Source organism: Ricinus communis, chromosome 5 (genome assembly GCF_019578655.1).
Source record: "Ricinus communis isolate WT05 ecotype wild-type chromosome 5, ASM1957865v1, whole genome shotgun sequence".
Lineage (NCBI taxonomy): Eukaryota > Viridiplantae > Streptophyta > Magnoliopsida > Malpighiales > Euphorbiaceae > Ricinus > Ricinus communis.
This window is the reverse complement of record NC_063260.1, coordinates 31,826,950-31,853,343: the sequence shown is the minus strand read 5'-3', so window position 1 is coordinate 31,853,343 and position 26,394 is coordinate 31,826,950. Positions and strand designations below refer to the sequence as shown.

Sequence of the window (26,394 nt, the reverse complement as noted above, 5' to 3'; positions counted from 1 at the left end):
GATAGCAAGGGAGAGAGACAACGGGATAGAAGGATACTCAAGTCGGAAAAAGATAGAATCCTGCCACTATCCTCACCCTCACTGCTGCTCTCTCCTCTAATGACACAGGTTTTTGGCTTATCTCATCTCTTCCTCTAATAACACTAATAAGAATGACGATTGTACCTCCTCCTTTCTTTCGCGATTGTTTTAAGTGATTCATCCCCCAATCGTACACTCATCCATACTTTTGAACATGGCTTATCGGCCAAGCTGGGGAACAAGACCCACAAGAAACAGAGAAACAAATAGATCTTTTCGCTATCTAGGATAAATCTATGATGTATGTATGAACTTATTAAAATAATAATAAAGGAAAAAACAGCAACATTCTTCATTTTATACATTGCCATAACTGGTTTGAAGAATCTAAATTATAGTTTCTCTAGCTTGCAAGGATGATGGCCTACACACCACTGGATAGTTGCAACATTCTTCATTCTTTTCCCCAGTTATATCACATTCTAAGTTAAAATCAAACAATCATAATTGGGGAGCGCAAATCCCAAACATTGAACTACACCTCTTCAACCTTATTGATATGCCACTTGTAGACCATGAGCTTACATAATTAATTTAAATAACATCATATACAAGTTAATCACCTTATAAAAATGCCATTACATACCTCGCAATCAACCTATGCATGTACAGGTATAGATGAGCTCATGGATACACAGCCTTTTAAGCGTTCAAGGATGGCATTTCGGTTGACAAGCCCTGGGTGTGAAGTAAGAGGAAGGCCCTCTTTCACGCATTCATCATACTTCTCCAGCGCAGAAACAATGTAACTGAAGTCTGGTCGCTTTGATGGGTTTGCTGCCCAGCAACGCTTTATCAAGTGTGCAAGTGCAGGCTGGCAACTGGCTGGCAATGGAGGTCGCTCGTTCTGCCAGAGAACATAATTAGTAATACATACAAATTACTGGCCTACAAATTGCAGTTTACAGCGTCACCTATATCATCAATGGATAATTCACAACCAAAGGCCACTTTTAAATGGAAACACGGGAATTATAACAAATTTGTATACCCCGCATACAGTGTTCATTCTTATAGAGTGTTTGTTTTTGCTATCTAGAATATGCATCACAATGCCTTTCTATTGCTGCATCTTCTTTCACTTTTCAAGAATAGGAGTCTCCTCACTTAGTATTGCTGAGTCACTGCTTGAAGTACGAGCACAAAAAAATTCTGGCTTGATTTTGAAGCAGGACATGCTTTCTATACATATAGACATTGTGAAAGCTCTCATCTCTGTTGCATACTGTTGTTGATATGACCAAGAAAACAAAAAAGAATTCAATCGCGTTACTTGAATCTACATGGTTAACTATAAATCTTATCCTTACATGCAACAGAACCGTTCTCCAAAGGAACATTGTGGGTTTTGATAGTCTATGCGATTGTATTAGCCCAACCAAGTAGCAGCAATTGTATGCATGTGGATTCTCCACTTTAATACAAATTATGATGGAATAATCAGTGCTAATGTCTTTCTTTTCTTCACAATAAATTGTTAGCCATTCACTTATTTGGCAATAGATAAAGCAGGTACAGAATAGCAAACAAAAAACATCAGATGTTGAAACAGGCAGCAACCCAATTGCAAAAGGAATGTGGAGGAGATTAGAGCCTCAAAAGCAAAATATTAATTGTTAATGGTCACAAGACAATGTAACGTTTGAAAAATTGGAGAGAAAAAGAATCAATCTACTTACACTTATTAGGAAAAGGATTTAGATTTGAAGTGACAGCTCCTTATGCAATAACCATTAATGTGTTGCAGCAATACAGGTACGGATGTTAACTCCATAGAAAATGCTTGTGAATATTTCTAAATGAAAGTTCCTTTCTGTACTAAAGAGGCATAGTCATCTCCTGCCATGGTGGCCCTTGTTCTAATTTTGGAGACACAAGCAAGCTAAACAGCAATCCGTCAAAGGAGCAGGCATATCTAGCCCAACTCTTTTGCAGTGCAGCTTTTTTGGTCAAAATTATCAAGGTGAACTTGCTTCTTAATGTTAATCCAACTAAGACCCACCAATGACAGCGATAGTTTATAATTATTTCACTGCAGAAGAATATACTCATTCTCTTCTCTAGGAAAGTGATATTTGTGTTCAAAGATAGACATTCAAATGCATAAATTAAGCATGCATCATGATGGCTACTGACCTGAACCTTAGTCTCTTGAACAGAACAAAATAAATTATCAGCATCTATTTCGAACTACATAAATATCAAGAAACTACAACTTCATAGTCTCTGACACTTGAAAAACAGAATAGCAAGAGTTTAATAACTGAATCATCTCCGATTCCAACTATTGTGACTATAAAGAACTATGTAACCAAGATGTGAAAGACATACAAGAAGATGACAAAAAAGAACAGCTTCTGTAGAATCTTTTAATTTTTATACCCATAACACCAAAAGAAAAGGACGTGTCCAGAAACTGCTATTCATCTCCTTCTTGGGACATCCACTTATTCCACCTAAACCAAAAGATGGAACTAGCTAGTAGGTTACATCTGAAAGAATCATGATTTTAATCTTGTTCCCCACTTTGCACTCATGACTTATGCAGACAGCATAGCATTAGCAGAAAATAAAAGAGTCAATCAGCAGAGAAATATTAACTGCAAGAAAGACTAGGATGGAATGTCTTGATTCTACATATAGATGACAGTATCAAACTATCAAAGAAGGGAAAGTCTGTAAGGCCACAGTTTAAGTATTCCAGGAAAGAGCACATAATAATGAAAGAAATTTGTGTCGAATCATAGATATCTAACCTTCTCAGCCACAGCAAATGCGGCCTGTACAGGAGTCATTCCTTGAAAGGGAAGCAAAGCTGTAGTGAGCTCCCATAACACAATGCCAAAACTATACACATCAACTTTTCGAGTATAGGGTTTTTCCTTGATCATCTCAGGTGCCATCCAGCGGTAAGTTCCTTTGTTTCCTTTGGTTTCTCGACACTGTGTTTCTAGGCATGACGTACCAAAATCTGCTACCTTAACTCGCATTTCATCATTTAGAAGCAAATTATTTGATTTGAGATCTCTGTGGATCACTCCTTGTGAATGAAGATACTCCATTCCTCGTGAGATATCAAGTGCTAACCTCAGTATTGTTTCTGTTGACAGAGAATAAGGCTCTTTCTTGTTGAGATACATCCTCAGAGTTCCTTGTGACATGTATTCAGTGATGATACAGTACACAGGTGGCCTTTTACAAGCTGCAATGAACTGTAAAGGAGATGGTTTACCATCTAGCAATAAGAAGTTCCATAAGCCATCCAACAAAATTATATATTAATGCTGATTTATGGATCATGCTATGTCTAAATAGTAATTTAACAGGGAATTATGCAGAAACAAGAGCAACGTAGTGAGTGATGAAACTGCGGATGGCAAGCAAGTAGTTAAAAAGAAGGCTTTAAGGCGTTTCGAAATTCTAGTTCAATTACCGCCAGAAAGCTCAGAGATGGCACATAGGCTATGATATAGAGAAGATGCACAATTTATAGCATAGGGAGATAGATTTTCTGACAGAAGTCCAAAACTTAAGCCAAGTAGGTGACTAAGAAAAAAAAAAAGAGTAGGTAATGGAAAAATCTAACAAAACAAATGCTGTTTAATGCGAATAAAACAAATTGTTTTGCTCGGTATATAATTCTTTCATTCAGTAAAGTTGCAATATGGAGCAAACATCCGAATAAGATTGCAACAGAAGCTGTTACCTGCACTATATTGGGATGAAAGAGACGGGAAAGCAAAGCAACTTCAGATTTGAATTGCTGCTCGAGCAAAGTTCGAGTGTCCTCGTTTTGGTTAGGAATTCTAACCATTTTGACCGCAACAGCTCTCTGCTTATAAATTCCACGATAAATCCTACTGTGGGCACCAGAGGCAAACTTGTTACCTATAAATAACTGAGAGAGGTCAGCAGTCCATTCCTCTTGGTCCTCCTTTGAGACCTCCCAGGCCTCCACATTCTCAGACTCCAATATCATTGACCATGACTCTAAGCTGTCAAATCTCCTCTTCTCCATGTTCTCCATTTCTGAATTCAGCTGGCTTTTCGATGACGAAGGGATCGTAAAAGATTTGCTCTTCGATCTCCGAAGCCGAAATGCATGAAAACACAAACCCGCCATTCCAACCACTTGTTCTTTTGGTAGCTCCTGTTTCTTTTCTTTTCTTTTTCTTTTTTTACTTTATTCTGCGGCGAAGATGCTTCCTTTAAATTTATTTGTGGGTGTCAAAACAAACAATCAAAAGGAGTCTTCCTTCTGAATGTGTGAATTGATTTGAGAAAGTGCATGAACTGGTTCAAATACATGGGTTCTGTAGAAAAATGAGAAGCAGAGATGGGTATTCATGAATTTGATCGAAGAAATTAGTCACAGAGCCAAAGAAAACATAGCAACTTCTTGGGACAAACAGGGGAGAGGGGTAGTTTCCATTCTAAAACTGGTTTTATATGTACATACAAAAAGGAAAAGGCGCAGAGACATCTAATCTAATACACAAAAGTTGCACAATACAGATAAAAGCTATGAAGATGAAAATGTAGATGGTTGCAGGAAGAAAGGAAGAGATTTTCACGGCTTTTTGTAAGAAGATGAAGGGATTAGGGAGTTGACAGTAGAAAGATGAATTCAAAGCAGAGATTTCATGGACGTCTCGTGACTGCTCCATTCAAAAGTTAACACCTTTTTTTGTTTACAGAAAAGATTTTACATCAAAATCCATGAGATTTAGCACGCTATATACTTTGGCCCTATATTTTCTTAAATCTTAACATTTAAAATTTATGGGATGGGACCCTTTCTTTAGTCTTTTGTGTTTCTCTCATTTGTTAGCGGTAAAAGGGTCATTTAAAATCAGCAACTAAAGTTCAACTTGAACACTGTAAATGTTCCATTATCAGTGTTACTACCTCTAATAGTTTTCAATCTTCAGTAGGGTAGTTAATCATTTAAACCAAATACACTAAGTTGGGTGTATTGAATTAGGGAGTGAAAATAGTATAAGGAAAATTATAGGGATAGAAGAGTTTCTGGGAGTGAAGTTTAGGGAAATGGATGTAATAAAATTATTAATATTTTGTTGGATAAATGGGTCTGCAGGGGTTGCCGTATCTTTTGCGCATCATTAATGCGAAGTGGGCACAGTTGCAAAAAAGGGTTTTAATGAGATGAGATCGGATGGAAGATAGCATATATATATATAAAATGCAAATACTAACTAATACAAGTTGGAAGTTGCTATCTCCAACACAAGACAAATGGAAAATCTTTCACAATCAAATACTATTTCCTTTTCTCTTTTATTAATATTCGCAAGCCAATATCAATATTGCTATCTTCTTCTTTTTTTGAGTTTTGAGTTTGAGTTGCTTTGATACTCTCTCCTTCTTCTTATCGATTGTTTGAATTGCCATTCATTTCATACTACCAACTCATAATTACAAACAACAGCAACAAAAGAAAAGAAAAGAATGCATGTAGTAAATTTAGTTACCCTTTTTATTCTATTGTTGCTCATAGCTCGTCGGAATGTTTATATTTGTAACCCCAATTGGCATGCTTTATTACGTAGTCTCTCAGTCCAAGGGCCGTATGATGATGCGCAGGGAGGCTATATTTACAACAACAAAAAAAGCTCTCAAGTCACTTCAATTTATTCCAGGCCAGGCCATACATAAGCAATTGGTTTTAGAATGAAATGAATATATTGATGAGAAGGAGACTAGACAAAAAGAATCAAAGCATGAGTTTCCCATGATTGGCTTATGAGCTAAGTCTATTTGTATTCCAATTCCATGAGTAAAATATATAATTATGCTTCTTTATTTAGGGTTGGGAAGAATTAGAATATATAGAAAGAAGGCGACGCAAACTTCTTGCTAATGCCCTTTGGAATCAAGATACTCGATTTCTTAACTTAACTTAACAATCATTGATCCTCTTATTAAGGTTTCTCACACTACTCCATTTCTTTCCCAAGGAACAATCCTGTCATTGATTGTTTCATATTTAGTTTATTTCATCATCTCCCCCAAATCAAAGGGGCAAAAAAATAAAAAGCTTGCATGAAAATACAATCAAAAAACCATTATATAGAGATGTAATTTGTTAATGCCTATATGTATGCAAAGAAGTCTAAAATTATCTATTTATACTATCTTTGATACCCTTCTCATTATTGAGAATATATAAGTATATAATAACTTTAGTTGGTTTTTCTTTTCTTTTAGTTAAAAAAGGTGTAAATACAGGGGATGAATTATGAAGAATAGAGCAAAGAAATAAAAAATAAAAATAAAAAAACAAAACAAAAGTGGGAAGCAACAGATGCACAAATTAGTAATATTTTTTGTATTTGATAGGACAGGGCCAATCCAAAGAGTTGTCATTTTTGACAAACATATGATGAAAGTAGGTTGGGTTTTGTCATTTTTCAGCTGTTTAATGTTAAAAAGATTGCAAAGAGAAAAACCCAATGCCTATTGATTCACTCTTATTTATTTGATGCAAACCAACCAACCAAACAGATTCACTCCGAGGCCCAACCAACGAAGCCTATGGACTTTGTACAGCTTCATCGTTGCTAACATTCTCCCAAAGAATGATTGCTGTATTTGCTATTTCTAAATGGATGTTATGGATCAATCCATCCCTAACAGATTACTCTTAATTTATTCTTCTTTAATTACAATTTATATAAATATTAATCGATGTTATTAATCGCAAAGTAACCCATTTTCAGATGCGGGCAGTAGATAGGAGATATCTACCTGCTTTTGTTTCAATGGTGACTTTTGACTCCGTCCAGGAGGAGCACCAACGTCAGATAGTTTTGCAAGAAGATTTAAGGGATTTAGAAGGCAATAATACTTGGAAATTGGATGCTCTCTACCTCCTGAAACAAAGGTTATGGAGTGTAAATGGATGTCTGGGGTTAAGTTCAAACCAGATGAGGCATGCAAAGCTAGGCTTATTGGTAAAGCTTATATAATCAGCTAAAGGGATTTGATTTTCAAGAAATCTTTAGCCATATTATAAAGTAGGCTACAGTCACGCTCTTACTAACTCTAGCAACATTCGAATGATGGTTCATTAATCAGTTAGATGTGCACAATGCATTCTTAAATGGAGATATGGTTGAGGATGTATCTATCAAGATTCCTCTAGGCTACCAGTTTCAAGAGGAACTCAAACATGTGATTTTGGTAGACTTACACGAAACAAGTGAAAGGCAGTTTAAATGGTGTGTAAGCTGCAGAAATCCCTGTACGGTTTAAAATAGGCCTCCAGACTATCGAATGGCAAGTTTACAGAGTGCTTAGTGAAAAATGCCTCTGTACAATCTAAGTCAGATTGCTTTCTTTTCACAAAAGGTGTTAATGATTAGTCTACTGCCTTGTTACTGTATTTTGATGAAATTGTGATTGCAAGTTCAAGTCAAAATGTTTGGGACAACTTGAAGGCTACTTTAAGTTTTAAGTGTTCTGCAAGAAAATGAGTAGATTTAAAATAATCAAAATTCATACTAAGCTTAATTAGTTAAAAATCTAAATAAACATATATCTCATTATGTACTCTTAAAAGAAACTAATATTTCACTTATAAATCTACAGATAGTTAAATTAATCCTCCAGCTAGATTTCTAGCAATATCTCATAATTTTTAACAAATCAAATTAAAATATAAGATACCAAGTACATTAATACAGAGAGTATAGAATTTCAAATAATTTCAAAATATAAAAATAAGATTTAATTACAATAAGTCCGAAAGGAAAAAGAAAATTGGGCTGTAAAAGATGTTTACGGAGAACTTAGCTGTCACTTGAAAAATTTAAAATTGAGACTGTCAGTCTTGGAAATGAGTTAAAATCATATATCTATAGTAAAACAACCATAAATATCCATGTACAATGATTGATAAAATAATGTGGTACATCACAAATTAATAAGTGTCGAAGCATAAGTTAAAATAATTGATTTTTAACTCATAACGGACGAGCACTTCAGCAGAACCCTAACCCCAATTCTAGCAGTCTTTCGGCTCTTTTATTCCAATAGGACTAACGCCTAGAGATCGAAGCTCAACCAGGGTCTTTAAACCAGCTTGATCACTTAATTCTCAATAAAATCGATGCCTAAAAAGTAACGCTCGACCATGGACCTTTCCTCCGATAATCAAATTCTCACAGCCCAAAGAATTGTACTCGATCATGACAAATCTGAAAAATATTATTTTACTACCTGTCTCTGATTAATACCGACGCGCATATGCGGTCCTGATGCTATCCATCATGTGACATGTTCTACTGCCGCCTCATCTAAGTCAATATGAAATCATAACATTGCTATTGCAAAAAATGATATATAAATAGCAAGTAATTTAACTATTAATCAATAACATATTAAATAATATTGAACATTGCATAATTACAATAGTAAATTTAATAATTTAGATAAGTAGTAAATAAATAATTAATTCTATAAAATGATTATTTAAATTAATAATAAATAACTAATATAAAATTTATAAAGCAATTACTTAGATAAATAATAAATAAATAGTTTAAATCTATAATCAATTAATTAAATATAGAACAATAATTAATAAGAATTTCCAGCAATATCTACTATATGATAAAAATATAAATAATTAATCGAAATTGCTATATAAAAATTCGGCAGGACATATGTATAGAAGATATGTGACTTTAACTCGTAGTTTTGTCACTCTCCACAGTTTATTCCTACGCGTCGGATGAAGCTGGCTGGACGGACGATATTTTTAATTTTTCTTAGGACTAAATTCCTAGATTATACTGCCTAAAAAATTTCGACTCAAAAATTCTACTAAAAATTCGATAGAACCTTCCATAAATTATGGATATCTACTCCCAGTATAACGGGTCCAGAACCTGCTAGATACACTTCAAATATTTCATATTTATTTAATGGGAGTCGGGCCATCAAAACTGTATTATTTTCTCGACTCCACAACACAATCCAAATCATAATTCAAATAAAATAATAATATTATTTCCAATATAATTATATAATATTCCACACATTTAATTCAATTAATCACAGCTTAAATTTACAATAATTTTAAAATGATGCTACTAATTGAGGATGTTGGAGAATTGAAGTAGTTAAAAGAAAAGTAAATAAAATTTGGTCAAACCTAGTTCTATTTATGTTGAAGTAGGTGATAAACTAGTGCATTGGGAGGAGTCAGGGTATTGAATTTAATGAAAACAAGGCCAGGTATATCATATATTGTCCAAGTTTTATGTCAAGTTAATTGATAAATGTAGGAAATTTGTATGTGTTTAGGTTGTGAAACTGAGTTAAAAGCAACTTGTGCAAAAAACGTAGAAAATCATGAAGAGGGTATTGTGATTTGGGTGATTCTTGTGTCAGTTGGAAAGCCAAGATACCAACAGTCGTTGTTGCTAGAAGCTCATAATCCACCGCTGCATCTGATGAGATGGTGCAAAGAGATTATATTTAAGTACTAAGAAGAGCAAAATGCAAAAGAATAAAAGAAGGATGGGATAAGGATATATTGGTCCTTGTAAAAGGAAAGGCGCATCTCTCACACCACCGACCCGATTTCGATATTTGAAATTCCGACATTGCCCTCCATTATCTTTAATTTTACTAATCATTCTTTTCTTTCAACTCAGTCACTAATGATTACAATTTTACAGGAAATACTCAAATCAGTAATTTTAGGTAACAAATGAGTGAATTTTCATAATTTATATTCTGTGTTATAAACACCGGTAGTAACAGTAACAGTATCAAATGTCCCTAACACAAAATGTCCTCTTTTTAATTCCAGACGCACGAGGATACATACGTCTTTTTAACACTCCTCTCCCTCTCTCTCTTTAACGCCATCATCAGCACCCTCTTCATCTTCTGTTCACTCACCTCACTCACTCACCACTGTTTTCTTCCTTCCTTCCTTCCTTCCTTCTAAACCCACCAAAACCCAATGTCTACCAGAATTCAATCCCATCAGCTCAAAAATGGCCTCCTAGTCTCCGGAAGACCAGACCACCAGCTCAAAGAGAAGCCCCCCACTATGGCTTCCCGCTCCGTCCCCTACACTGGCGGTGACATTAAAAAATCTGGGGAGCTTGGCAAAATGTTTGACATCCCTGTCCTTCTCGATCAGCCCTCCCCTCCTCCTATACCGAAGCAGCCCTCCCGCCCTTCTTCCTCTTCCCAGCACAACAGCGGATCCGTTCGATCCGGCCCCAATTCCGGTCCTTTCAAGAAATCTTCGGGCCCCATGCCTCTCCAGCCCACCGGTCTCATCACTTCCGGCCCTTTGGGTTCTGGTCCGCTCCCTCCTGCCCACCGGAGATCCGGTCAGCTCGACCATACCGCTTCCGGGGTTGGATCCGCCTCTAGTAAGGCTCTCTATGGCTCCGCAGTCACCAGCTTTACGGAGGATGTCAAGGTCGGTTTCAGGGTTTCGAGGCCAGTGTTCTGGGTAGTGCTGGTGGTGATAGCTATGGGTTTGCTCGTGGGGGCCTTCCTCATGGTAGCTGTTAAGAAAGCGATCATCTTGGTCGCGGTGGGGGCGATTTTGGTGCCGGTAGTTGTGGGACTTGTTTGGAATTGCGTATGGGGAAGGAGGGGGCTGTTAGGGTTTGTTAGGAGGTATCCCGATACTGAGCTTAGAGGTGCTATTGATGGTCAGTACGTCAAGGTCACTGGGGTAATTTTCATTTCCTGATTATTATTTTGCTATTTTTGGCAATTCCTTCCTTCCATGGTCTCATTTTCTCTACATACTTTTTATTTAACACTTTATTAGTCTTAGATACGGAATGGGACGGGTCATGATTGATGCTTTTATAAATTGCTTATTAGTAGAAAGACAACAAAATAAATAAAACAATTTCTTGTACACCCCGAGATTTATGGAATTTAGCTTCGATAAGTCGTTTGACCCATTTTCTCATTCTTTCACTATCACTAGGTTAATAATTCTTAACAACTAAAATTCCCATCTTTCTACGTCTGCAACCGTAGAGAAGCTCATCGGAAATTCTGATTCACATGAGAGTTGGAGCAAAGCTGTCACACACAATGTCTTCTTGGTCGCATTTGCTACTTAGATTCTAGAGGGTTCCTCCTTTTCTTTTTTCTTTTTTCTTTTTTTCCTTTTTCCTCTTGTGGGGGTTAAAGAATACAATTCTATAATATGACGTCAAATCTACTCAGGGAATGATTACAGCTTGCCTTATTTTATTTTTTTTGGATAAGAATTTTCCTTTAGCAGAGCTCTCTGAATCTTTACCTTGACTTCAGACCTCATTTCCTTCTATTATTATTATAATGGTTATGGCTACACTCACTTCTTTCTTTATATTATGGTTTATTATTTTGGCTTTTTGTTATAACCTGTACTCTTATCGAAGCAAGATCTTTCCATAGGTACTTCCATTCACAACATGTCAACCATCAATGATGTCACTACATCAAATTATTTGAGGTTTTTATTGGTTTCTCTGCTTTTTTTTTTTCCTTCCAACTATTGAAACCTATATTGCATAAAAGGGGGGAGGCAAAGATTTATACAAATATGCAGAAGCTGCCCAATCGTCTACTTTATTCCCCTTAGCCCCGACCTATATAAAAGGAGAGACTGTAATTGGGCAAAAGGGTCACAAAGTTGGGAAATGTTAGAAACTATATCTACTCTATTCTCTGCTTTGGTTTAGAGGTAGAGATATATACATTTAAATTTCTTCTAAAATGAAGCCACTCTCAGTAGCATTTGTTGGTGGAAAACTTTGAAATGCTATTGTCAGTAAGAAGCGCACTATAAATTTATGGCATTCTATTTAATGTCCTAGGTGGTATTCTCCCTTTGATGCATCTTAAAACTTATTTTCTGGTTCAAGGTCATTATACTAACTTCGCTTGTGATAAGATATGTTACTCAAATGTGCTTTTACAGCTGAGGTGGCAATTATTAATAGAACTGGATTATCTCAAGTTTGAAAACACAGTGCAAAATGTGTGTTGATTTTAACTGATCAAACATCCTAGCTTGTAATCACCCTTGTTTTATTCAATAAGAAATAATGTATAGTATGTCATTTTGTGCAGGTTGTCACTTGTGGCAGTATACCCTTGGAAACATCTTACCAGAGGGTATCCAGGTGTGTATATGTTTCCACAGAGTTGTACGAATATAGGGGATGGGGTGGAAAATCTGCACATGCCAAGCACCGTTTCTTCTCATGGGGATCTAGATATTCAGAGGTCAGTTTATTGAATTATTTACGTTGCATTTTGATTCGGAGATTGAGAGTTTCTCTGAATACTGATTCAGTTTTTTCTCACTTGCTGGACTACTCGGGTTTCCCCTGCCCAAACTTGATAAGTTCAGTTTATTAAAATACTGAGGAGCATTCACCAAACAATAATTATAGCACCTAATGGTTAAAATGAAGGTTTTTTTTAGAGAAGTATGGACATTAGAGCTACTGACAATGTTGCGGGACATGTTAAAAAGAAATCTAAGGCACACTAACTAGCCATCTACCTTTTACGGAGCTCAAAGCTTTAACACTTGCATGATCTAAAGCTAATAGGCAATAGGAGCCCCTACATCTCATTTGACAATTCACATGAAATTTTACACATTGTTCGGCAATAATTTAAGCAGTGGACAACTATTTTTGGAACAAGGAGATGTGTATTTTATAATATCTTCCTGGTTTGCAAGTCCTAGAATAAAATAGCACAAAACAAATGACTCCCACTAACTAGGTTTGTTACTTTGGTTGTCTAGATATTTAATTGTTTTTTATTTGCTCTGAGAATGATGGTACTCTGTTGCATCTGGGTTCTTATTCTTTGGGACAAAGAACCTATTATTGGGCATATAATGATGCATTAATTCTGGTGAACAGAAATATGTGGCTGATTTTTACATATCAGATTTCCAATCTGGACTAAGAGCATTGGTGAAGGCAGGCTATGGGGCTAAGGTTGCTCCATTCGTGAAACCATCTACAGTAGTGGATGTAAAGAATGAGAATAGAGATTTATCTCCAAGCTTCTTACGCTGGCTAGCTGATCGCAGCCTATCCAGTGATGACCGGATTATGCGTCTCAAAGAAGGGTATGCCATTCGGCATTCTTTTTCTTTTTGGGGTTCTATAGTGCCTTGAAATTCTAGTCACCTGCAAACTGATTGATTCTGTGACATTCTGTTTAGATTCCTCAGTTAAATGCTTCTAAAAGATTCTTTTGCTTCTCAGGTATATCAAAGAAGGGAGCACTGTAAGTGTCATGGGTGTTGTGCGACGCCATGATAATGTGCTGATGATAGTTCCACCGCCAGAGCCTGTCTCAACAGGTTGTCAATGGTTCCAATGCCTCCTGCCAACTTATGTTGAAGGTCTTGTTTTGACATGTGATGATACTCAAGATGCCGATGTAGTTCCTGTGTAGACATCCCATAATCTTGTGTTCTCTCTTGAACTTGATTTCACAAGGAAATACTGGGAAGGGTGCCGAGCAATGGAATCATCAGGCACCGGAAGCCTCATTCTCTTTGTTTCCAGGTATTAGAAGTGCATATAAAATGCCATAAAGAGTTCAGAGCGACAGGGACTGAAGATCATGCATTAGTATAATCTAGTGACATGGGATAACATGCTTTGGAGATTGTGACAGGTATTCACTAGATAAAAAAGAATATAGAGGTAGCTGCGCAAAGAAGCTGTAAAGTAGAGTGTTGTATCATGGTGATGGTGGTGGTAAGCATTTTGATTTTGGCTGAAATGTGTATATATATAAGTTAGGAGAGTTGCCCAGAGGGGGTTCTGGAGGAAATGGTTGCTTTGCTTACTTTGAATGAACTCGATTTTATTATGGCAAGTAATATTTTGTCTATGTATTTAGGTTTCTGTTAAAACTTATGGAGGATAATAATGCCAAGTTCCTACTAGATATCCATTCCTTGTCAAGGTAAAACATCCATGTCTGTCTCTCTACCACCGTTCTCTAGGCATGTGTTTGTTACTGTTTTGAACTGGTAACCAGAATGCAGTTTGCTCTTCTACTTTCAGTGATTTCTTAGCTAAGATTTTATTTATATTATTATTCTTTTCTTTGGTCGTATGCTTGAGGCAAATTTGTTAAGAAAATGAAAATGAAAAAGATAAAAAATAAAATGTTATTATGAGGGCAAGAAAATATATTTTTATTCATTAGCTTAGGGCATGAAAACTAAGGCGATCCACGAAAAAGAAAAGTGTAATTCAATAACGTAGGCCTCATCAAAGATTCAAAGTAATAATTATTTCATACTGCAGAGGAAAGGAATTGAAAGTGATGGGGGAACTAAAGTCTAGAGGTCATCCCTCCAGCAACTACTAAGGTTTCCCCGGTGATATAGGAAGCTTCATCAGATGCCAGAAAGGCAGCTGCAGCGGCCATGTCTTGTGTGGTACCAAGTCTGTTAAGAAAGGTTTTCTCCTCGATGGACTTCCTCTGCAATAACCGAAAACCCATTCAGTAATATGCTTGGGCTAATTACGATACCATGGAAAGCAATAATGACCACAATTATGCACGTACAACTGCTTCATTTTTTGTCAAAAAATCAGCAAAGTGTGTTGGCACAAACCCAGGAGCTATACAGTTTACACGAGTATCCGGAGCCATTTCAGCTGCAAGAGCCTAAAACAACCCAAAAAATGAGATAAGATGACATCATTCATCGGTATGGATACTAGATAAAGATTGCGGCCGTGTAAAGCAAGATATAACAAGAATAGGCACCTTAGTCAGGCCTAGAAGTGCCGTCTTTGTCACGCCATACATAGCCATGGAAGCAGGAGGACTGTAGCCACTAATCGAAGAAACCAGAATAACTGAAGAGCCCTTTTGCAAATACGGAGCTGCATCCTGGGAAAGAGGAAAAGAAGGGCCCCATCCGCATGTGTATTTAATTTAATTTAAAGGGAAAAATGTGAAATGCAGGGCAAGGCAAGTAATTAAAGTAAGAGTGCGAAAGATAATCAAAGTAAAAGCAACTGAGCATCCTGCGGTAGTTATGTGATTATTATAGTAGAGGGAGAAAAACAAGAAAATAACCTAACCTGCAAAAGAAGGATAGAGGCTTTAACATTAATTTCCCAGAGCTTGTCAAGGACAGATTCTTGGGTCTTCAAAATGGCTTCAGTAGAAGGGTTGGCAGCAGCGTTGGATACGATCACATCTATTTTGCCATATCTCTAAAAGACACCATAATCTTTAGTCTCCAACTCCAGAAACAGTAAAGAAAGAAAGAAAGAAAAGAGATGTTTGTAACCTCAACAGTCTTGTGAATGAGATGCTTCCTATGTTGTGCATTGGAGACATGGCAAACCACACCCAATACTTGAATACCTTCAGCTTGAAGTTTCTCAACAGCCTCGTCTACATTTTTCTACATCAAAATAATTACTAGCAGTTAACAGACAGAAAGAAAGAAAAACGTACCATTGGGCGCAACTAGAGCACGAGTTGTTCATTTTCTTTTAATTGAAAAACAATAAATTCCAACTTGATTAATCAAGGGCGACTCAATCCAATTTGAATTTTATCAGAAAAAGGAGATCTCATAACCCAAAACAATCACCAAAAGAAAAAGGAACCTGTTTGCGAGAAGAAACGACGAGGGAAGCCCCCTCCAAGGCTAAGCGGCGGGCGATAGCGAAGCCGATGCCCTGAGTAGAAGCAGTAACAAGCGCGACCTTCCCTTCAAATCTTTTTGCTAATTTGTTCATATTTGTTGGGTTTGATTCCTAAGTTTGGGTTTGATAGCAAAGACAAACAGAGAGGGTATTTTTGATGGCTTTGTTCAGGATGACGCTCTTTTGATATTTACAATATATGATCCCACTACTTTATTCATTAACACTGGGCCCCGCCCGCATTATATATATATATACATTTTTGTAACATACCAACCTACTTGTCTTTTATCCATTCCTAACATTTAATTACTAATTATATTTAAAAATATTTTTCAATAATAATATTTCAAAAATCGATTATATGTTTACTGATATAAAATAAATTAAAAAATATATATTTAAATATAAAATATATAAAAAAATATACATATATAAATTATTTGATTATTATATTATTAAGTACATATATAATTAATTTTTCAAATTGATTTCTTACTTTAAAAATCAAAATTATCATTAGAAATTTTTTTTAAAAGTTTTAAAATAATTAATAAAAATACTAAAAAATATAAAATATAATATATTATACTAACTAGACCTTCCGAGAATAAGTGGAGCATGGCATGGCATTCACAGAATAATCAAGTTTTTATACGACAGCCAAATGTCACGTGAGTTTTATTTTTTAACCAAAACCTTGCCTACGTGCGGCTTAGCTTGCTTGATTTCCCCGATGCGAGGCGGAGCGTGACATAGAGCTTTGGGTATGGCAATTGGCAATTGGCAAAGAAAGAGGCTTTTCCCAAATGAGAGAGGGGAGTGAAATTTGTACAAACAAGTTAAGTTAGTTACCATCTCCTCTACCATTATTACTATGCTGATATTGCCCCCAATTAGTTGTCGAATTTACTTTGATTCCACCAAATGAAACAAATTATACATTGTAGTCCATCACTCTCTCAAAATTCGTCATCATGCCCTCAATTACACATATCTCTACATGCCCAACTCAATCAGCACCCGTCCATATTCAGAAAGTAAAGGACACCATCCACTTATGCATAAGGATTCCTAAAATTGTTCAACAGTTGTGGAATTTCATACCCCAGCATGTCATCAACCGCTTGTATCATCTTAGGCTTCAGTTTCTCAAACTTGTCTATGCTATATCCATTCAGCACTTCCTTGAAATGCTCCACATTTGGAAAATCTCCTGCTGGTAAATGATACTCTCTTTGCACCTGCCTCACAGTATCAGCCATCAGTAAATCCGTAACACTATTCATCAATATGACTCCACACCACCAGCACATAATGCAGACGTAAACAAACATACACTCGTACCTTTCCAAATTCATCTTCCAGATTATCAATGAGCCGTTGTTGAGTCTTAGCTTTCCCCACTATGGTAGGCATCTCTTTCCTAAGATGGCTAATTATGTAAGCATGGATCTTAGCCGCTCTAGCACGCTTCACAAATTCATTGATCTACAATAACAACAAAATTTTTAAAACAATCATCGCCTACTTTTTTTCTTTTTTTTTTTTCTCCTAAAACTATTCTGTTACATTAAGTCACTCACATTCAAAGATACAGAAAAATATGCATCTATTCAAGTTTGTACATGCTGAAACTTTAGAAAAAAAACATTAAAATCATGTAAAGGACAACGGAGTGTACCCGACGATCACAGGCCTTCTTAGGAATATCAACCAAGTCCATCAGAAGATCATCCTGTTCTTTTTCAAAAAGTTCACGAAACATTGGGTTCACATTTTCTTCATCAATAGGCTTATCATTGAATGAACTGCATAGCCAACAAATGACAGGACATATTAAAAATTCAAATATGCTATATACCCAATTAACTACATAAAAAACAAAAACAATTAAATAAGAAACCCTACCCTCAAATTGTGTAGTATAGCAAATTTTTAATCATAAGGAATGTATTTCGGACCACTCACAATTGATAAAAACCACAAGACAAAAAAACTGAATATCTGCTGACGAAGAATGTCTATAAAACCTTTAGGACCCAACTTGCACCTATATGGTAGATATAATATGGACTTTTAAAACTTTAATAAGATGGCAACTCTCTAAAACAAGAAAAGTCTAGCTTGCCAATCAATTCACACATAAAAGATTAAGAACATACCCGATATAAACACGTGCAACTTCTGGAGTGTTCAAAACTTTTCCAAGTGACCACATTAATGCCCCATAAACTCTCATCAACTGTAAAATGAAATCTGAAAGTAAGCAGGTTGTATGGACCAAATGCAATTTGCAAAATAAACTTAGCAATGAAATGCAGATTCTAACCTGCTGTGTATCAACTTGGTCTGCTTTATTTAAAACAACACGTATCTTATCGTCATTGCCACGCAAAGATGCAATTACTCTCTTAAACTCATCGCTTATATCAAGCTTATGTGGATCAAACAAAAGAAGAATGAGATCACATTTTGCTGCAAACCATGATATAACACCAGTAAAATCATAACTCCTTTGTGTTCGTTGCTTTTCTCCAGACAGAACCCCAGGGGTGTCCACAATTGTGATTTCATCTAGCAACTGCAAGTGCATATGACAATAATAACAGTGACAAATCTAAAAGTAGATAGGTAACTCTAATAAGGCAAATGTGAAATATAACACACTGGATGTGGCATTTGTGCACATTCAAACTTTGATAAGAATGCCCCTCCAAAAGTTGTCAGGCCACTAAACGGCATATCTGCTTGAACAGCAACGGTATTCCCAGGTATACTCCTTTCGTCAGATCCAGACTGATACCAAAAACAGAATGACAAACCAAAACTTTCATAATTAGCATCCATAATGGAAATTAAAAGGATGACATCACGTTACAAGGCTTTTCAGCAATTCAAACCATAACAGAAAATTCAAGTCACAATCTTGTAATAATTATTTTACTAGAGTTCCTATCATTAGATAAAGATTTTACCATTATTTGAATGTTTTAAAAGTGATTGCTTCATATGCATGGCTAATCATATGGAAGACAATTCATACCATTACAACAACAAATCTATCAGTTGTAGGCTCTGGTCCAATATGAGCTCCTGCATAGGGATCAGAAAAAGATTAACAAGCAAGATAATAATAGCCGACTATGAAGGTGAATATGTAAGAGAAACAGAAGTAGTAAACTAACCTGGGTAGTTACATCGAAGTATATGCTTTATAAATGTTGTTTTGCCAGTGGAATACTGACCCAAAAGCATAACCATAGGCTTGGCATCAAACTCACTGTTTGTCTGAAAAATCAAACAATAGAAGGTTGATTAAAGCTTTTGACACTTTTAGTTTATTGCCTTCTAGCAAGTGTTACTGTCTTAACATGATTATTTTAAATTTTCCATGCCAATGAAAGATTCTAAATGCACTTACCAACAAGGGAGACATAAAATCATTAAAACGGTATGTAACTTCCAAAGGCTTTAGCTTTTCAATATACAATCTCTTCAAGCCATCAATGATGGATGTAACAGCAATTAGTGGCATCTGAACAAGAAATGGAAAATAAAATAAGGGAAGGAATTAAAAAAAACAGACATTTCCAAAAGACAGGTAGGAACAAGTTAATCTAGCATACTTCTAATTCTTAATTGATGTTATACGCCAGTAACATATGCAAAAATTTTGCACAAACAGCAAACTCAATCCAAAAAGCAACAAAAGGCATGCAATGATCAGCTAAAGAGAAACATGGTGATAAGGAAACACAGCACCCATTTGAATCTGAGAACCTAACATAAGAATTTATATTCAAGGCCTATCCAACCAAAAATAAATGCCATATTTGGGGAAAATGAGGAAGAAGAAAATTTTAGAAAAAAGAAAAGAAGAAGAAAAGGCTGCCAATATGTTAAAAAGAAAACATAGAAACAAGAGAAGGAGGAGAAGAAAAGCAACTCAAATACAGAATTAATTGCATTTCTTGATGACAGATTGCAACATATACCTCACCTTTCTTGATGATTTTGAATTATACCGTTGAGCTGTTGTTGATGATTGCAATTGGGAAAATCCTACATCATTCATTATCAATGAACTAACTTAATGAACAATCAACAAAAGAAAGCATCATATAAACGAAAATGGTAAGTATCTGACCGTTGATTCCGGGTTCGCTATTTGTTGTTGAACCCTCCTTTTGCTATATAAGAGAGTTGAAATAAAAATTAGTTGGTTAACCAAACCATAAAAAGTAAATAACAGCAAACAACTTACAGTTAACAAGGCATCAATGCCTTCCATGACTGGAGGTTTAATATTCCCCATGGAAGCTGTAAAAGAAGTAAATGCAGCAAGATGATAATTGTGTATTCTGTGATAATAGAGCATTATAAAACGCCAAACTCAGCTTGTAGTGGTGATCACGTAAAAAGTTTCAATCCATATCAAAAGTAGAATGATTAAAAAGAAAATGACTTGCTGAAACATCGTGTTTACATTTGAGACAGTCGCAAAAAATAGAGTGAGGCTAGGATTTATTGCTTTGTGAAAATGTTAAGACATTTGGTTCATGTTTAATTAATTGGTGCTGGCTTGTTGTGCACATTGATTTTGTAACACTGAAGCGTAATTAAGGTATTCTTTCGAAATTGATAAGAAATAATGGCACTTTATTATTTATTTATTTATATATTTACAACATACAAGTCGATTTAAGGAGATCTGAGGTAATCTCATGCCCTGCTTGTGCTAGAGAAATGAGCTGCAAAATAACCAATTAAGAAACAAGTGAGATGGGATAGGGGATTCGGCCATTACAACACGAACGAATAAATAAATACATAAAGAAGAACCTGCAAAGCAGCAATAAACTCTGTGAAACCTAAAAAGCCTTGACGTTTAGAGTCTGCAAGTGCCCAAACCTTGGGAAAATAAAATAAGTGAAACCTTTTTTGTTGAAAAAGTGAGAAAAGCAAGAAAAAAGAGGTTTAGTAGTAGAAAAGCCTGAAAATGAAATTGATTGGGTAGTAACCTGTTTAAGGTCATGACGAGAAAGGTTAGAGAAAGCGAAGAAATTAGTAGCATCAGTTCCAGAGATGCGCCCATCTCCATCTAACACCGAATTAAAACGAATGAAATTTCATCTCCATAATAAATTCAGTCAGGTCCTTCTGAAAAAGAAAAGAAAAGAAAAGAAAAAACCTGAATCGGCTGAATTGAACCAGTCCTTGTACAAGTGTTGGTCCTCTTTTGAGCACGATCCCATCCATCCTTTTCCGATCTCCATCTCAAACCCTATACTATTTTCTCTTTCGATTACTTCACGCAAGTGATACCCCCCCACACTCACTCCTCTTCTCTTTTTCCCAAAACCAACGCTCACTAATAATAAATAAAGAAATTATCCGATGAGATCAAATTGGAGCCAAAAAAAGAATTTGAATTTGAAGAGTATTTCACATTTGACATCTGCAAGTCCCCCTCATTTTTCTTTTTCGTTTTTATTGAAAACGTCTTCTTGTCACTTGAATTACAAAAATTTGAAATTTATTCGTTGGAATATTTATTTGGTATGATTAGGCTGCTGATCTGAGGTGCACCAAACACACCCAAGAAGGGTCCCGCATTTTCTTCTTTTTGTTTAAGGAATATCCTTTTATTTATATAATAAATAAAAATAAAAATATATTGTCACGACCCATTTTGACCGGGTGAGGCAAAAGCCACCGAAACCCGTAGTAGTTCTTTACCAACCCGCAAATCCATATATACAATTAATCAAATATAAAGTAGTCATAATTGTCTTGCATAATAAATCATCATACCACCAACAGGAGTCAGAATAGTTATATAAATTTTAAAATTTCCTACTGCGAATACTCTAGAGTAAAAATGACAAGTATAGAAGTACAAGATAATTACAAAAGTCCGAAGAAGAAGAAGTCGGACTGTCGAATGTGCGATGGCGAAGGTCTTTAACTATCACCTGAAAAAAATTACAACTGAGACTGTCAGTCTCGGGAGTGAGATAAAATCAAATAATCTAGAGACTATTGCAGTCTTCACAGAAAATATTAATTATTCGAATCTATAAATCAAACCCTGAACATAAACAGAAATCATGATGTCATCATACCATAATGAAATAAATAAATAAATAAAAATATCTTTGTTTCTTTTCTTTTCGGGACGAGTGGCTCGGTAGAACCCTAAACCCCAAATTCTATTAGCCTTTCGGCTCTCTTAATCCAACAGATCTGGCGCCCAGAGAGCAAGCTCGATCAGGGTCCTTACCTCCAGCCTGAACACTTGAATTCCAAATAAGCCGGCGCCCAGAGCATTGCTCGATCGGGGACCTTAACTCCGGCAATCAATCGAACTCGGCCCAGAGTAATGCTCGATCGGGCAGACAAATCCATAATAATCTTATATCCATGATCATTAATGCAACCCACCGGGATGGCATGTTCTACGAAAGCCACATTTCCCAAGACACAATCATCCATTTAATAATATCATTGTATAATGAAATCGTTCAACCATATCAAATTAATGATTAACAATTAAGAGTAAAACATCAGGCAACTCAGGTGGAAAACTGATAATATTTAGAATTATTATAACATTACTGTAATAATACTCATATTATCTTCAATAATTAATAATCCAAGAAATTATTTACGTTGAGATATTAATAACCATGTTAAACATAAACTTCCAAAATAGCATATTAAGATCGGACTTAGCAATAGTGCAATGATTAAATGACTTTAACTCACGGATCTAACGTCCTTTCCCTCATCGCCTCGGGTGGAGCGGAGGGAAGGCCGAATTATCTAATAACAAAAGACATACAATTAATAGACATTCAAAAAATTTTCATAAACTTAGACCCTAAGATCGACTGCCTAGAATTTAAATTGGACTCGAGGATTCTGCCGAAATTTGACAAAACCTCCCTAAATTACGGATATTTTAAAACGGGTCCAGACTGTCAAAAACATATCGGACATGCCGGAATTTAATAACAGGAGCCGGGCCACAAGAACTGCACTAATATTTTCCGACTCCAAAACACCACAACCCAAACAATTTAATTTGTTTTATTTTTAAACTACCCATCACAAGCAATTAATAGCCACACTAACTTTCTAATATTATAACAAAATTTTCGGAGTCTAAATAAAATTATACCGAGTTAAAAATTAAAATATTTCGGCGCTCTAAAAAACACCGGTCCGGCTTCGAATTCAACCGGAGCGCCACGAAGCTCAAGTTACGGGGAGTCCAGTATACAAGAGTTTTGGCCGGAAAGTGGCCGGGAAGGCGGCGGATCGGGTCGGAAAGTCGCTGCTCACGCGACACTTCCCAAGGCCGGCAAGGATTTTCCGACGGAGGAGGGTTGCTTCCGGGGTTTTCGGAGTGAGGAACTCGTTCGATGTCGGATCGCCGAAAACAAGCCAAGAGAGCGAAGCCTTTGATCTTGACAACGCCAACGGAAAGGAGGAAAGGAAAAGGCTAGGGGGCCGGTACTGGGAGGAGAAGGAAGGAAAAAGGAGGAGGAGAGGGAAGGAGAGGGAGGAAGGAAAAGAGTTTATTTATTTATTTATTTATTTATTTATATATATATATATATATATATATATATATATATATATATATATAGAATTATTATTATTACAACTTAGGGTGTTACATATATTATATACTATTAATTAATATTTAAAAAAAAAAATTATATTATGAAAATTTATTTTAGATGATAAAATATTATAATTATTATCTTTTCTTGCATAATCATTTTATAATATTGATTAAGTATAAAAATATCAACTAATTCTAATCAAAGAAAAAATAATTACAAATGAATAGATATAATATAATTTTAAATGCTACAACTATAATAAATGTTAATTTAATAAACTAAATTTGTTATGAAATAAATAGATATAATATAATTTGAAGACTAAAACTATAATAGAGTATAATTATTAAGTGTTAATTTAATAAATTAAACTTGTAAAGCGTAATCCCCGTTGTATTGCAAAACTTATATTAGCATTTAATTGAAATAATTTTGTTATTATATTAAGTGAAAATATAGTACAAAAGTAGTTATATATCACTCAATTTCTAGCAATACCTACTAAATCACACACTAATATGTTACATTTATGTATATATAAGACACTCTTATTTTTAGTAGTCACTCATGATTGCTAGTATTTGTCTTTATTTGATGCAATAGAAATCAAAAGTTAATATTTATAACAAAAACAACATGATAAGAATAATTATATAATATTTTATCTATATTTTTTTTTGCATGTTGTGTTATTATCAAATGTATGTATGAATTAAATGAATTATAGTGTCCAAAGGTGAACAAGGCCCTAGCTTCTAGAGTTCGTTGCTTTTCGCAGGCCGGGAAAGGGCTTATACTGCTCGCCTTTGTTTGATATATTCATTCAGTACCAATACAAACTACAACTACACCAAAGTAGAAAGGTCACTATAGAAGCTAAAAGTAGCCTATAGTAGTCGGCCTAACCAAAGCGTCACAACAAGAAAAAATTAGCCTTATGAATGGAATCTTAAGTAGAAGGCTTAGCCCTCCCGCCTACCAATCAAAGAGGTTGAGAGTAAGCATAAGCTCACCCGTAAGCTCTTTGGAGAGAGTAGAGAAGGGAGAAGCCAAGCCAAGCCTAAAAAAAAGATCGACTTGGCGCGGGGGAACAAGCATTCTGAGCTGGAAGGAAGTAAGCGGAGGCATTACGGGCCGACTACAAGGAGCAAAGCTTCGTAGACTCGACAAGTCGCTTATAGAATGCCTACTACTAAGTGAAGACTACTTCATTTAATAAGGGAAGAGGGGAGGTATGTTTCGCTTAGGGAGCTTTATAAGGCCGACCACTACATAAGCTGCTGGCGGAGAAAGCTCGAAGAGCTTCCCTTTATTCAGCTTCACGAGCCAACACATACCGGAAGTCAGAGGGCCCATACTACCTGCCTAACCCTTCGCTCCGAGGGACCGTAGATCGGAAAGCGCCTTCTAAACCACCCCATTCATCTAAAAGAGAAGGGAAAGGGCCTATGTCTTTTCATAACCCTTGCAAATTTTACCCTATATACTCCCGGAGCCAATCTCGTATCGGTCCTGCCATCACGCTGCAGAATGAGAGCTCGTGTGGAACCTTTTATTTCTGGCGTAAAAGCGGTGAAACATAACAAAATATTATGGTTGCGTAACATAAGGGCTGGAAGTACGGTAAACTCTACCAAAATAAGACACCCGAAGGGCCCGCCCCTTCTTCTTCAGTAAAGCCGACCCTTTTTTCGGGTAGATAAGGAAAGCAAAATCCCACCGGGAGGGGGAATAGGGCCTGCCTTTCTTTACTAGCCTAAACTCCTATTTGTCAGCCGTGGGGAACTACTGTATGATATTAGGAAAAAATATAAAAACATCAATTCCTAAAATTTCAACATAAAAAAGATATTTAGTAAGCCATTTATTACTTTAATATTATCCTAATACAAAATAATGCTTTCTCGAACATATAATTTTTGCCAAAAACACTCTTGTTAGCATTTGTCTTGAGCAAGATCATTTATATATATGAATACAATTGGAATGAAATGAAAATTATCTTTTTAGCCAATTCAATCTTAAAATATAATTAACATATAATGAATACACAATAGATAATATAATGTTTATTATATGTTAATTCTCAATAATTTTAATTATAATAATCTACTCCTATTAAAATATTTTCTATATATGATGACACATTTTAATATACAAGATCGAAGTTCATCTACATGGTAAATTTTATAGTTCTATAGAAAAAACACACACAAAGATAAAAATGAATAAATTGTTATGAATAAAATTTTATAAATATTTATATTGATTCAATAATATGATATATGTGAATAAAATATTAATATGAAATGAATAAAATATAATATATAAATTATATTTGGCTAGAACCAATAACAATAAAGAATTTATAAATTTAATGACTAAGAGCTTACCTTGATAACACAATCCTCATTAAGCATCTTAAATGAACACAAATAATGAAATTGAATATAAATCAAAGGTGAATGATTTAGAAGCTACAAAAGAGAATTCAAAATTCTCAAATATATATATTAGCAAATCACATATACCGAAAAGATCTACCTTCATAATTTCTAGGTTTTCCTTTTTGGCTTCCCAAGAAATCTAATGATGTGTCATCCTTTATTATTATTGAGCAAACCAAAAGCAATTGTACATTTTTATTCATTGTTAAAGCAACTATAAGAAAATTTGTATTTATTTTTCTACGTGCCCAATAAATCTTTTATAATGCATATAGTACAAATGACACCTAATAAAGAATTTTAATATATTATAAAAATTTAATGCTAATTAAGAAGAAGAAAAAAAATTAAATGTGTTTTAATTTGTAGGTTATAAATTCTTTTAATATATTAATTATGTCTTTTATAGAAATACTTATTGATCATTTTGTTATATAAAAAACTTATACTCAATCCGGTTTTTCTTTTAAAAATCTAAAAATAAGCTCATTTCATGATTATTGAAGCATTAAAAAC

At 35.2% G+C, this 26,394-nt stretch overlaps 4 protein-coding genes across 7 annotated transcripts; 1 reads left to right on the top strand and 3 right to left on the bottom strand.

Moving 5' to 3' along the window:
* Positions 1–274: 274 nt before the first annotated feature.
* LOC8277953 (serine/threonine/tyrosine-protein kinase HT1) lies at positions 275–5,755 on the bottom strand. 3 transcript variants are annotated; one of them, XM_025157226.2, is made up of 4 exons: positions 5,574–5,755; positions 3,788–4,394; positions 2,838–3,293; positions 275–928 (listed from the first exon to the last, which is right to left on the bottom strand). In XM_025157226.2, the coding sequence occupies exons 2-4, from the start codon at positions 4,202–4,204 to the stop codon at positions 680–682; spliced, it is 1,122 nt and encodes a 373-aa protein (XP_025012994.1). In that variant the 5' UTR covers positions 4,205–4,394; positions 5,574–5,755; the 3' UTR covers positions 275–679. The 3 variants fall into 3 exon arrangements, with proteins under 3 accessions (XP_025012994.1, XP_002518405.1, XP_048229646.1); XM_002518359.4 differs by lacking the exon at positions 5,574–5,755 and having other exon boundaries at positions 3,788–4,781; XM_048373689.1 differs by lacking the exons at positions 275–928; positions 5,574–5,755 and adding an exon at positions 948–1,306 and having other exon boundaries at positions 3,788–4,781.
* A 4,105-nt stretch (positions 5,756–9,860) lies between these two features.
* LOC8277954 (uncharacterized membrane protein At1g16860) lies at positions 9,861–14,007 on the top strand. The gene is made up of 4 exons (XM_002518360.4): positions 9,861–10,810; positions 12,211–12,366; positions 13,020–13,231; positions 13,371–14,007. Exons 1-4 carry the CDS (start codon positions 10,079–10,081, stop codon positions 13,561–13,563), a joined length of 1,293 nt encoding a protein of 430 aa, XP_002518406.1. The 5' UTR covers positions 9,861–10,078; the 3' UTR covers positions 13,564–14,007.
* A 289-nt stretch (positions 14,008–14,296) lies between these two features.
* Positions 14,297–15,990, bottom strand: LOC8277955 (tropinone reductase-like 3). 2 transcript variants are annotated; one of them, XM_002518361.3, is made up of 6 exons: positions 15,756–15,990; positions 15,431–15,547; positions 15,219–15,353; positions 14,899–15,024; positions 14,695–14,796; positions 14,297–14,607 (listed from the first exon to the last, which is right to left on the bottom strand). In XM_002518361.3, exons 1-6 carry the CDS (start codon positions 15,885–15,887, stop codon positions 14,458–14,460), a joined length of 762 nt encoding a protein of 253 aa, XP_002518407.1. In that variant the 5' UTR covers positions 15,888–15,990; the 3' UTR covers positions 14,297–14,457. The 2 variants fall into 2 exon arrangements, with proteins under 2 accessions (XP_002518407.1, XP_015574298.1); XM_015718812.2 differs by having other exon boundaries at positions 14,359–14,607; positions 14,744–14,796.
* A 700-nt stretch (positions 15,991–16,690) lies between these two features.
* Positions 16,691–21,334, bottom strand: LOC8277956 (EH domain-containing protein 1). Its single transcript, XM_002518362.4, has 16 exons — positions 20,989–21,334; positions 20,819–20,898; positions 20,640–20,708; positions 20,491–20,548; positions 20,062–20,117; positions 19,945–19,987; positions 19,798–19,859; positions 19,219–19,332; positions 18,983–19,085; positions 18,841–18,890; positions 18,465–18,593; positions 18,127–18,378; positions 17,960–18,039; positions 17,479–17,605; positions 17,142–17,285; positions 16,691–17,038 (listed from the first exon to the last, which is right to left on the bottom strand). The coding sequence occupies exons 1-16, from the start codon at positions 21,071–21,073 to the stop codon at positions 16,853–16,855; spliced, it is 1,638 nt and encodes a 545-aa protein (XP_002518408.1). The 5' UTR covers positions 21,074–21,334; the 3' UTR covers positions 16,691–16,852.
* Between the last annotated feature and the right edge of the window lie 5,060 nt (positions 21,335–26,394).